General features: G+C 39.2%; 1 protein-coding gene and 1 long non-coding RNA gene across 29 annotated transcripts in view; one reads left to right on the top strand and one right to left on the bottom strand.

The window, feature by feature from the left end:
• The window catches only part of FRYL (FRY like transcription coactivator), a 351,368-nt gene that overhangs the window by 290,871 nt on the left and 47,861 nt on the right, over nt 1-12,636 (top strand). For all 28 annotated transcript variants that reach the window (XR_014812414.1, XR_014812413.1, XR_014812412.1 and 25 more), the window contains 4 exons: nt 1,014-1,621; nt 1,921-2,018; nt 6,769-6,939; nt 9,950-10,090. Coding sequence is in view for 25 of the 28 variants with exons in the window: in XM_084971998.1 (XP_084828124.1) it covers nt 1,014-1,621; nt 1,921-2,018; nt 6,769-6,939; nt 9,950-10,090 (1,018 nt within the window). In the remaining 3 variants the exon portion in view is untranslated. The remainder of the gene's footprint in view (nt 1-1,013; nt 1,622-1,920; nt 2,019-6,768; nt 6,940-9,949; nt 10,091-12,636) is intronic.
• LOC146400424 (uncharacterized) lies at nt 2,840-9,462 on the bottom strand. Its single transcript, XR_014812453.1, has 2 exons — nt 8,813-9,462; nt 2,840-8,193 (listed from the first exon to the last, which is right to left on the bottom strand). It is a non-coding gene; the product is annotated as an uncharacterized LOC146400424 (long non-coding RNA).

Genomic DNA, 12,636 nt, shown 5'->3' with positions numbered 1-12,636 from the left:
AAAAATATATATATATATGTATAACATTAAATTGTTCTAATATTAGTTGTGAGAATAACACTCCAGAATTCAGACGGATGACTAGTGGGAAAATGAGCCTCAGACAGTGAAGATGTGTGAAAAGTCACAGGGCTAGTAAGTGGCGATGCTGTTCATGTGACATCCTGATCAGAGACCTTTCAGCTGTGCTACTTGGCTTCAGCCCCAGTGATGGACTCTGTTCCTGCCACATTCAGCATCCGTGGTCCCCATACCTCAGGACTCCCACCTTCCACGTATTGTACCTTCTTCCTGGACCTGTCTTCAAACTTTCTCCACCTTACAAATCCCCAATTGATTTATCCGTCAAGTCCCATCTCAATATCCCCTCCTAGCCAAGCCTTTCTAACTGCCCCCAGGGGATGCTAATCATTCCATCCTCTTCATTCTCACAGTATTTTCTTAGCATTTTAATAACAGTAACTAACAGGGCATCATTTATCCATTTACATGGATGTTAATATTCCTAGCATTTTGCATACTGCTGTCACATGTAGAAAGTATTTTGTGGTTATTTTTTAGTCGGTGATACGTAGATGTGAGGGAGAAGGAAAAAATCAAAAATAAATTTTTTGAGCTTGGTTCTTTTGGAAAAAGTGTGAAGTAACAGCAACAGGTGCCACAGGGCCTTCAGATCTGGGGGTGAGCCAAATGAATCCTGCTTTGGACATAATGTTTCCTGAATCCCAGAGCTGAAAGTTAGGATGATAACTAGAGCAGAAGTTTCGCATCAAATCAAATCTCATCCAACTCAAAGGAAACAATTAGCTGTGACAGAAAAGATACAGTTGAACATTTTGTTTTCGCATGGAGGAAAGAACTGAAATTTGATTCAGCACAGTCAGGTATACTTGAAAAATGATGTTTCCTGCTAACAGTGACCATTTTTCAGTGGTTTCAAGAGTGCAGCTAATGTTGCAACAGAAGTGATTGTGCATGGATTCATCTATTTTTCTTTCTTTTTTTCCTCCAAGAACCTCATACCATGATCCTCTAATGGGAAACAAGTATGCAGCTAACAGGAAAAGCACTGGACAACTCAATCTAAGCACAAGTCCAATTACTAGTAGCGGTTATTTGGGATATAACAGTAATACAAGGAGTAACTCTTTGAGGTTAAGTTTAATTGGTGACCGAAGAGGTGACCGGCGGCGGAGCAACACACTGGATATAATGGATGGACGGATAAACCACAGTAGTAGTTTAGCGAGGACTCGAAGCCTTTCCTCTCTGCGAGAGAAAGCAATGTATGATGTGCAGTCCACTACTGAGCCTGCCAGCTTGATGGCCACCATTTTTTGGATAGCAGCATCTTTATTAGAATCAGATTATGAATACGAATACCTCCTGGCTCTCAGGCTTCTCAACAAACTGCTGATCCACTTGCCTTTGGATAAATCGGAGAGTCGAGAGAAGATTGAAAACGTGCAAAGCAAATTGAAGTGGAACAATTTCCCAGGCCTTCAACAGCTTTTCCTTAAAGGTTTTACCTCAGTATCTACGCAAGAAATGACAGTGCATCTCCTGAGTAAACTCATCGCCGTCTCCAAACACACATTGGTGGATCCTTCCCAGTTGTCAGGTGATGTGAAGAGAATTGCAGCCAACTCTTTGCTTTTTAATGTAATGAGATGTAAACTAATCATTTGTTTTGAAATCTACTAATTTCTGCTTGTCCACCAACAGTTAGGGTTTTCTTTATATGGAAGACAGCTTAAAGTCTTTGGTAAAAGCAAAAAAAAAATTTTTTTTTTTTAAAGATCAAGTACTCCAGGAAATAAAAAGAAAATGGTTTCTGTGACCCATTTTGAAAAACACCTTTAATTTTGAAAATAATGTGCAATAAAATTGGTTATTGTTTGCTTTTTTTTTTTTTGATAGGCTTTCCTCTTAACATCCTTTGCTTATTGCCTCACTTAATCCAGCATTTTGACAGCCCAACTCAGTTTTGCAAAGAAACAGCTAGTCGAATAGCAAAGGTAAGTAAACGGTATGCTGAAAGATAGCACCAGAGAGAAATCTCTCTGGAGTTTATCTTAAGGGGGGAAATCTCTGAAAAATCCTTTTCCTGTCACTCCCCATGTGGACTTTGCAGCTAAATTTGTAGTTTTTTATGCATCCGAAGGCATAATATAGTAATGATGTAAGTTACAACTGCTCAAGTGACAGTGAATAGAATTACTTGTTTAGAGTAACGCTCCTCCGAATCTGAGTCTTTTTCTGCTCCCTTTCCCTACGTTTTCCTCTCCCTGTCTGTTAGTTTCCAAGTCATTCGTTTACCACCAAATATATACTGGAACCTGGATCAGATTCTGGAAATACAGTGGTGGTCAAAGGAGACAGAATACTTAGCCCTGTGGGCCTTAGAGCAGGGGCGTGGTCAAGAAAGTAGACAATCAGGAGTTCCCGTCGTGGCGCAGTGGTTAACGAATCCGACTAGGAACCATGAGGTTGCGGGTTCGGTCCCTGCCCTTGCTCAGTGGGTTAACGATCCGGCGTTGCCATGAGCTGTGGTGTAGGTTGCAGACGCGGCTCGGATCCTGCGTTGCTGTGGCTCTGGCGTAGGCCGGTGGCTACAGCTCCGATTCAACCCCTAGCCTGGGAACCTCCATATGCCGCGGGAGCGGCCCAAGAAATAGCAACAACAACAACAACAACAAAAGACAAAAAAAAAAAAAAAAAGAAAGTAGACAATCACCATGGAGTCTGGTGACTTTGCAGTGGGAGGGCAAAATAATCTTGGGGCACATCAAGTAAGTCAGCCTAGAAGAAGTCACATTCTAACTACTTGAGGCTGGAGTTCCCGTCATGGCTCAGTGGTTAACGAATCCGACTCGGAACCATGAGGTTGCAGGTTCGATCCTTGGCCTTGCTCAGTGGGTTAAGGATCCTGTGTTGCCATGAGCTGTGGTGCAGACAAGGCTCGGATCCCACATTGCTGTGGCCCTGGTGTAGGCTGGCAGCTACAGCTCCGATTCGACCTCTAGTCTGGGAACCTCCATATGCCACGGGAGCGGTCCAAGAAATGGCAAAAAGACAGAAAAAACAAACAAACAAACAAAAAAAAAAAACAAAAAACCTACTTGAGGCTGAAAAGGAGTAACCAAAATAAAATCCCTGGGGTAAGACCCAAGAGCAGGGCTGAGGGTAGAAGTTTTTTAGGCAGGCGAAATAGCACATGCAAAGGCCCTGTGGAAGAAGAGGGCATAACATATTTTGTGATTCTGAAAGTTCTCCCCTCCCTTTATGTTTGCCTTTTTCCTCTTAACAGTCTCTTCATCTCTTCTCTCTCCTCCCTTCATTCTTCATTCTTAGTTCTTCCTTACTTGGTTCTTTCTCTCCTATAGTGCATTTCTGAAACAGATGTGTAGCTATTTCTAAATATTCTGTAAACACTTGCTTATACAAAGTTTTCGAGCTCTCAGTCTTAATTGTGAAAGAATATGACTTTTGACATTCTATAACTTTACTAATTTCCTCTCTGAAGAACAATGAAGAAATCACAAATACCTTGCCTTCTGCTTAAAGTTAAATCTTGATTTTATTTTATGGGTGCTTTTGGTCACCTTGAGTCCTGGAGAAAAGACTTTTCAAGCTGAAAATATATAAACAGTTACAGGGAGTTAATTACAAGCAATATACAAGTAATATACATACAGGAATACAGTTACATACATATAGGATACAGTAATATACAGTTATACTCTATATTGTATACAGTTATATACATACAGGGATACAGTAATATACATACAGGATACATACAGGAATACAGTTCATTGCAAGTAACATGCAAGTAATATATATACAGGATACATACAGAAAAATTAGGTGGATGGAGGAGGTGACTCAGTCTAAGTAAGATAACCTAGCTAAAGTACTAGGAGAAAAGTCAGAACAATTTGCAACAGACGGGAACAAACAAGTAAAATTCTCTGGAAGAGCTTTTCATATAGGCACATTTTTTTCAAATCTGAGATTCAATTAGCAAGAAGCACAGCAGTAAATGAAAAGAGCAAACACCAATGTAGGGAAAAAACACCACCAACCCAACCCAATTAATCACATACACAGTAATAAGAGTAAGAACATTTTCATTACCTTGATAGGTAACATTTAATAAATGACAAGGAAATATTTAACAAAATATGTTGTTGAATCCATCCCTATTTAAATTTCTCCACAGATATGGAGAGATTCTTAACCAAATGAAAAGCACGTATTTAGACAGAAGAACTATTATTATAACTAATGGAAACACATCTTCATTTTGAAAATGATGGTTTGCCTTAAAAAACCATGTGTTTGCATTAATGAGGTCTGAAAGTAATTTTAAAAGAATTTATTAAAATAACTTCTATTTTAATAGCCAATGACACACCATTAGCAAAATGTAAACAAGGATTTTCTTTTTTTTCTAGATGAGGGGTAAGAAAGAAAATATAAGGGGAAAAGATGTATTGGCTTACTTTGAGATTTTAAGAAAATGAGAAGCATAAATCCCCAGATAAAGGGGAGGAGAAATATTTGAGATGGGCAGCTAAAGTGGGCCAAGTAACATGCTAAGTGCTGGGACAGGTGGGGGCATAGCATGGCCTGAAGGCCAGAGAAGCTCCCCAACACCAAGCTTCTGCTTGGCACAACCTGGTGAAGCACAGGAAATTCCCAAGTACCTTTTATGGTGGTTTTTTTTTTTTTTTTTTTTCCCCACTCCCACAGCATGCAGAAGCTCCCCGCTAGGGATCAGAACCACTCCACAACATCTGCCCAAGCCACAAAAGTGACAGTGCCACCAGGGAACTCTGGGTGTTTTAAGGGGTTTTGTTTTGTTTTGTTTTTTTGGTGTTTTTGAGAAATCAAATGTATGGCTTTTTATAAGTCGTTAACTGTTAATTCTGTCTTCTTCCTGTTGAGCAGCACATAAAAGTTCCCTCTGTGGGCTTTCAGCAACCTGCAGGATGTGAACCAAATTGATTCCTTAATTGTTCTCTCCCTTAAACTGTGGAGAGTAATTTTCTGCCATTATGAGCTTCCTCATTATGCAAATGTTGCTATTTCTACTATCTGTGCCCTTGGAGAGCATAGCATTTCAAAATGAGGCAACACTTGGGACAAATATTATCCCTTTTAGCTATTCATTACAGCTAAAATAGGATGCTAAAAAAGTGTTATAAATCCTACTCTTTTTGACTCATATTTTAACTTGGTAATTCCAAAATTAAAGCTAAGCCATATGCTTTATTACAAAAATTGCACAGCCTATGTTCCAAAGAACTTTTTTCCTTTTCAAAAATAGTTTTTAAAAATCACTCTTTCAAAAAATATTCTTTACAAGAATTTTCTAGGAATGTCTCATTCTTCAGGATAAGATTAAAGAATTTACGTTAAACTACAATAATTTTTGCTGAAGAATAACAAATTGTGAAATTATAAAATCGTGTTTTTTTTAAAACAGTGTGCTCAATTATTATATTTTGAAGTACAAATAAGAAACATCAAACAACTTTTTCTTTTTTCTTCCTGGTGTCTGTTTTATGGGTAAAAGGCTAATTAACGCATGAAAATCAGCTGCTTTTAATGATTTTATAAAATAATTTCCAAAGTACTGTGTTAGTCTCTGCACAGTCTTGCATGCCTTCATATCTTGGGCCTGTTTAATGGTAATGTCCACATGATGAATCCAAGTAAAAATCAGTTATAGGCATCTGAAAATTGAGAAAATATGTATTTGAAAAGGTAATACTCTCCTTTATCAAATGCTCTAGGCAGTTTGTGAAAATACATAGAAAACATCAGTAAGATGGAACAATAAGTGAGGAAAATGAAAAAAGGAATACTAAAAGAAATTACAAGGACGCTAGCCTTTTATGATAGATGAGGATGGAAGACTTGCATGGTCCTTTTTCAGTTCTGCGTTCTTTAGGTGTCCCCTGCAAGAGGTTAAGGAACCATCCTCACCAGTAACTCAGGGAACAGACAAAGAAGATGCACTTGGTCAGTAAGATTCTCCCAAATATTTGTTGAGTCACATTCTGTAGTCCTGTATCAAGCAAAGCCTAGTAAGTCAGTGCACTTTGTAGTATCCTATAAATGATTGGCCAAGGACCTTGAGAGCTTTAGGTGATTTCCTGACGAGTAATTTGGGGTCCCCCTTAAAGATTGCCATTCACTGGAGATGCAGGACTTAAGAATTTTATTGGCTTGCCAATGAAGTCCTTTGAATATGTCACACGTGTTGAGGCTCCTTCAGTTGACTGTTCTAGTGAAATGCCATGAACAGCTTGAGACTAAAGCATTTCTTCTTTGGCATAGCAGCTCTGAACCTCCCAGAGGATCTCCAGAGTTGAAAGTGCCTGTTGGTTACTTAAGCACTGAACCACATACAGGTTTTACAAAACAGTTACAAAATGATACATAGGGTTTAAAAAAACCTTTGGGTTTTTACCAAAGTCATTTTTACAGAGCATCAGCCTGCAAAACAGCCATGCATTTAACACCCACAGAAGTGCTTGACATATTAATCACCTTTCTGTGTTATCTAAGTTATTCTCTTAAGAATGTCTTGTGCTTTTTGTCCCTCTTCTGTTTAACTTCTCTACTATACTGCAATAAAATGCATTAATGCTTCAACGTATATATCTAAGTTATTGCATTACATAAATGCCTTTAATGTAAAGTTTAAACTTCAGCGTCTTTGAGTGAATGAAATTATTTTATTTGTCTTTTTAGGTTTGTGCAGAAGAAAAATGCCCAACACTCGTCAACCTGGCTCACATGATGAGCTTGTATAGTACACACACGTACTCCAGAGACTGTGCTAACTGGATCAATGTAGTGTGTAGATACCTGCACGACTCCTTCTCAGATGCTACATTTAGTCTTGTGACTTACCTTGCAGAGGTAAATTCACTTCCCAAAAAGGATTTTTCCACTGCTCTGTGGCAAAATTTTCAAGTAGATATATTTATTTCTAGAAGCAGTGCTGATACTAATTAATCTGTAAATCATCTTTGTCAGGGAATATAGAGAACATCTTTTTTAAGAGAAAAATACAGGTAATATCTTTTAAATATAAAGGACATTTTTATTTTCAGTATTTATTTCTTCATTTTCTGTCTGTAAGTGATATAAATTTAAAGGTAAACTTCAGCTTTATTTAAAATGGAAAGTGGGTTGAGTGTCTTTCCTCGTTCACTGTCTTTAAGTGACATAAAAATCAAAATACTATAAATTTCAACTTCATTTCAAATGGAAAATGGGCTTTTTCATGGCCTTGATTCTAGAGAATGGTTACCTTTTTTTTTTTCTGCAGAATTAGCTCTTAGCTTTGAAATCTTTTCTAGAATAATAATACAGCATGCAAAGTCATTTCTGCTGGGCAAGTTTTTATTTTGATGATATATTTGCTTCCTAATCTAAAATATGAGTTGAGGGAGACAAATGAAATTTTAAAATCCAGTCCTAGCAGAGCACAAAAAGATAATACAGTTGACCCTTGAACAAGGCAGAGATTAAGTGTGTCAGCCCTCCGCACAGTCTAATCCCGTGTAATTTACCATCAACCCTCTGACATCCGGGATTCAACCAACTGTGGATCACATGATGCTGCCAGTGTTTACTATTGAAAAAAATTTGCATGTTAAGTGGACCCATGCAGCTCAAACCCGAGTCATTCAAGGATTGACTGTATTTATTTGCTGAAGAGGTAACTTCATGCTTAGAAAAGTAAATTACTGAAGGAGACAGCCGCAAAGAGACCTTCAAAAATGTTTGTCAGTTTATGAAAAAGGGATACTTTCCTTTTGAAAAAGTTGACCTCATAACTCAATAAATATTTTAAGTATTGCTTCTAACACTGTTTAACTTAGCTAAATCCTGGATGGTGAGCACCGTACAGTGCTTCAGGACTACTGGGGATTTTTAAAAGGTGTTGTCTTTGATACATTTGTTGCCACCAACTTGATATTTAAATGAGCTGACACTGTGAGCTCTCTGCCTGATAGCTGACTAACCTGCATGAATGCACATCACTAGGTTTATCTCATACCTCTACCTTTAGGACAAGGGGAAGCAACATAAAGCCAGACATATCTCCTTCATTGGCTTTGAATTTTGTGTGTGTGTGTGTGTCTTTTTTTGCCATTTCTTGGGCCGCTCCAGAAGCATATGGAGGTTCCCAGACTAGGGGTCGAACCGGAGCCATAGTTGCTGGCCTACCCCAGAGCCACAGCAACATGGGATCCCAGCCGCGTCTGCAACCTACACCACAGCTCACGGCAACTCCTGGCTTTGAATTTTAGTACCTTGGACCAGCTTTCACTTTTATGCCACTGAAGTTCATCACTAAAGTAAGACTAGTACTCCCTGAAGACCCCCTCATGGGATTGTAAGGTCTGGCAGTGGCACGATACAGCCTGCTGGTACCGCATGTGGGCAATTAATTTTTACTCTACAAAGAGAAAGCTTTGTGCCAAACGTTACTCTTATTAGTATGTTATCCTTGTTTTACGATTATTAATAATTCTCAAATTATTGCTAACAACAGTACTAAAATTAGTTACATGTAGGAGTTCCCGTCGTGGCTCAGTGGTTAACAAATCCAACTAGGAACCATGAGGTTACGGGTTCGATCCCTAGCCTCGCTCAGTGGGTTAAGGATCTGGTGTTGCCGTGAGCTGTGGTGTAGGTTGCAGACGCGGCTCAGATCCCACGTTGCTGTGGCTATGGTGTAGGCCGGTGGCTACAGCTCTGATTCGACCCCTAGCCTGGGAACCTCCATATGCCATGGGAGTGGTCCAAGAAACGGCAAAAAGACCAAAAAAAAAATTAAATAAAAAACATTTTAAAAAAATTAGTTACATGTATTTAAAATTATATGTATATAATTTATTTCTCCTACAAACCCTGTGAAGAAAGAGGTATCACTGTTTTATTTTTAAAAATCAAGTCTCAAGGTTAAGAAACTTGTCCAAGATCACATAGGTAGGAAGTGGCTGGTGTAATTGACCTGGGGTTAGTTAGTTATTCTCTGATGACAGAGATATATCGATTTTTCTCTTAACCTAAAATAAAGGGTGTTTGACTAGATTAGTTAAGGATATAAAAGAAAACACTGGGAGTTCCTTTCAGGGCTCAGCGGTTAACAAACCCAACCAACTAGGAATCAAGAGGATGTGGAATCAATCCCTGGCCTGGCTCATTGGGTTGAGGATCCAGTGTTGCTATGAGTTGTGGTGTAGGTCGCAGGTGTGGCCGGATCCTGAGTTGCTCTGGCTATGGTGTAGACTGGCAGCTGTAGCTCTGATTCTACCCCTAGCCAGGAAACTTCCATATGCAACATGTGTGGCCTTAGAAAGCAAAAAAAAAAAAAAAAAAAAAAAAAAGAAGAAGAAGAAGAAGGAAAAGAAAGAAGAACCAGATGAAGAATGATCTAATTCTTTTTTTTTTTTTTTTTTTTTTGGTCTTTTTGCCATTTTCTTGGGCCGCTCCTGCGGCCATATGGAGGTTCCCAGGCTAGGGGTCTCATCAGAGCTGTAGCCACTGGCCTACGCCAGAGCCACAGCAACGCGGGATCCAAGTCACGTCTGCGACCTACACCACAGCTCAAGGCAACACTGGATCCTTAACCCACTGAGCAAGGCCAGGGATCGAACCCGCGACATCATGGTTCCTAGTTGGATTTGTTAACCACTGTGCCACAACAGGAACTCCAATAATGACCTAATTCTTTCTGAAGTGAGGAAAGTAACAGCAATAGACATTCGCTTGTACCTTCCATATTCTCTAGATTCCTGATAATCTAGCCATAAACTCTTATGTTAAATCTGTTACGGTTTTCAACATCATTAATGTAAATACTATTACGTTTTCTTTAACCTGATCAAAGTATGCTTTTTAATACTACTTTTAGCTGTTAGAAAAAGGCTTGTCCAGTATGCAACAATCATTACTACAGATCATCTATAGTCTTCTGAGTCACATCGACCTCTCCGCTGCCCCAGTCAAGCAGTTTAACCTGGAGATCATCAAGATCATTGGCAAATATGTACAGGTGAGTGACCACAGAACTTACAAGTATTCACCTCAAAACAAGTTACAGTCATCAAATGTCGGAAACACCTTACATGTTTAAGATGGGGGATGGTTAGTTCATAAATCATGTTTTCAGGAATATTTACAACATGGAAGGGTGTTCTCATACAGGTGACACAAGGCAGGGTCCAAATGATAGGACTGGTATGATTCCTGATTTTTTATTGTTAACGATCTCATCTATAAATACACATTTCAGTCGTTACTGGAAGAAGTACACACAAGGGAGTTCCCGCCATGGCGCAGCAGAAACAAATCCAACTAGGAACCATGAGGTTGCAAGTTTGACCCCTGGCCTCGCTCAGTGGATTAAGGATCCGGCGTTGCCATGAGCTGTGGTATAGGTCGCAGACTCGGCTCAGATCTGGCGTTGCTATGGCTCTGGGGTAGGCCGGCAGCTGTAGCTCCAATTATACCCTTAGCCTGGGAACCTCCATATGCCCCAGATCCGGCCCTAAAAAGACAAAAAGGCCAAAAAAAAAAAAAAAAAAAAAAAAAAGTACACACAGATGGCAGCAGTCACCCATTTCCAGGCAAGATGATTGGGACTCTACCTTTTATTTTTAAATAATGAACAAATATTACTTTTAGACACAGAGAACTCTTTGGAGACTCTGCATTTTAGAATTACTTTTTGTGTCTGGCAAAAGTGCCAGATATTTAGGAAGCAAAAAATCAGACTTAGTTTGTTTGTTGGTTGTTTTTTTTTGTTTTGTTTTGTTTTGGTCTTTTTAGGGCTGCACCTACAGCATATGGAGGTTCCCAGGCTAGGGCTCTAATTGGAGCTGTAGCCACCAGCCTACACCACAGCTACAGCACCTCAGGATCCAAGCCACGTCTACGACCTACACCACAGGTCACAGCAATGCCAGATCCTTAACCCACTGAGAGAGGCCAGGGATCAAACCTGCAACCTCATGGTTCCTAATCGGATTCATTTCCACTGCACCATGACAGGAATGCCAAAAATCGGACTTAGTTTAAAGGTAAATGATGACAAGTCAACCTGGACTGGACTGACTTTCACTTTTGAACTATCTGTAAGAAAGGCCTTGATGAGCAGATCCGTATTATGGGTACAACTGATCAAAGAGAGCAAACTCTTTGAGAGCCTAAACAGATCAATACTGCATGTTTCTACTCTAGTTATATTTGCATTCACTAAAGCAAAACCTGCAAATGGAAGTGATAAGTAAGGCTTCACTGCCTAACAATCTGGAGCACTTTTCTTTTTTTTTCTAAAGCTTAAAGAAGCAAACTCATCAAAGAGTTGCTGGATCTCCTGCAGAAATACATAGCACATTGAATTCCTAATTAATATACCTTCCTTTTGTTCGAGTTTATAGCCCACAGGGCAAGCAAGTAGCCAAGAGAGGGCATAGATTTATGACTAAGTCAGAGGGCTGCACATTCCCCATCTAAGAGGAACTGCACAATTCAGCTTCCTATAATGGTTGCCATATTGGAGTACAGATCCACTCTGGCCAGAACTTCCTTATTTTCTAATTTATAAAGAGAAGCTGGAAATCAGAGTTTTCCTCTAAAATCTCCTTAACTTTGGAGTTCCTGTCATGGCTCAGTGGTTAACGAACCTGACTAGGATCCATGAGGTTGCAGGTTCGATCCCTGGCCTCGCTCAGTGGGTTAAGGATCCGGCGTTGCTATGAGCTGTGATGTAGGTCGTAGATGCGGTTCGGATCTGGCATGGCTGTGGCTGTGGTGTAGGCCGGCAGCGACAGCTCCAATTAGAGCCTTAGCCTGGGAACCTCCAAATGCCGCGGGTGTGGCCCTAAAGGGACAAAAGACAAAAAAAACAAAAAACAAAACTAAAGAGTAAAAAAATAACTCAAAAACATAGCCACCAGGTATAGGGGAAAAGCTCATTCTATACAACTCAGTAATTACTGAGAGCACTGTTTTAGCACAGTATTCACGCTTGTTATTTGGGGTTCAGGTCATCAAGAAAAATCTAAATTTTTTAGTGTGTGAATATTTTTATACCTATTAAAGAATGCATTAAAATTGTTTATCTCTAAGACTTAAAATATCTAAAGCTGTATACTTTATTCATCTAGAAAGTTCACATATATCCAGCCCCTTTGTTTATTACCCCTACTGCCAGATTACTGTGTTAGGCTTCCTCAATTAATAATATTTAACGGGAACTATATCTAGTCACTTGTGATGGAGCATGATGGAGGATAATGTGAGAAAAAAAACATATATACGTGTGTGTGACCGGGTCACTTTGCCGTACAGTAGAAAATTGACAGAACACAGTAAACTAATTAGAGTGGAAAAAATAAAAATCATTTTTAAAAAAAGAAAAAATATTTTTCTTACTGAGGATTATTCTTTGGAGGAAAAATCCTCACTTTGAACATCTACCTTATCCCATTCCTTGAAATGATGACTATGCTAATTTTGTATTCTTTGAAGTAAAAGCAGAGGAAAAAAATCCACCAGAGATAGTGGCATAATAAAAATACATTTTATTGATGAAAA

Source organism: Sus scrofa, chromosome 8, assembly GCF_054392235.1.
Source record: "Sus scrofa isolate SSC_HxYL_T2T_F1_AM1 chromosome 8, Sscrofa_HxYL_maternal_Yorkshire_Landrace_v2.0, whole genome shotgun sequence".
Taxonomy (NCBI): Eukaryota; Metazoa; Chordata; class Mammalia; order Artiodactyla; family Suidae; genus Sus; species Sus scrofa.
This window is presented reverse-complemented; position numbering and strand designations above follow the sequence as displayed.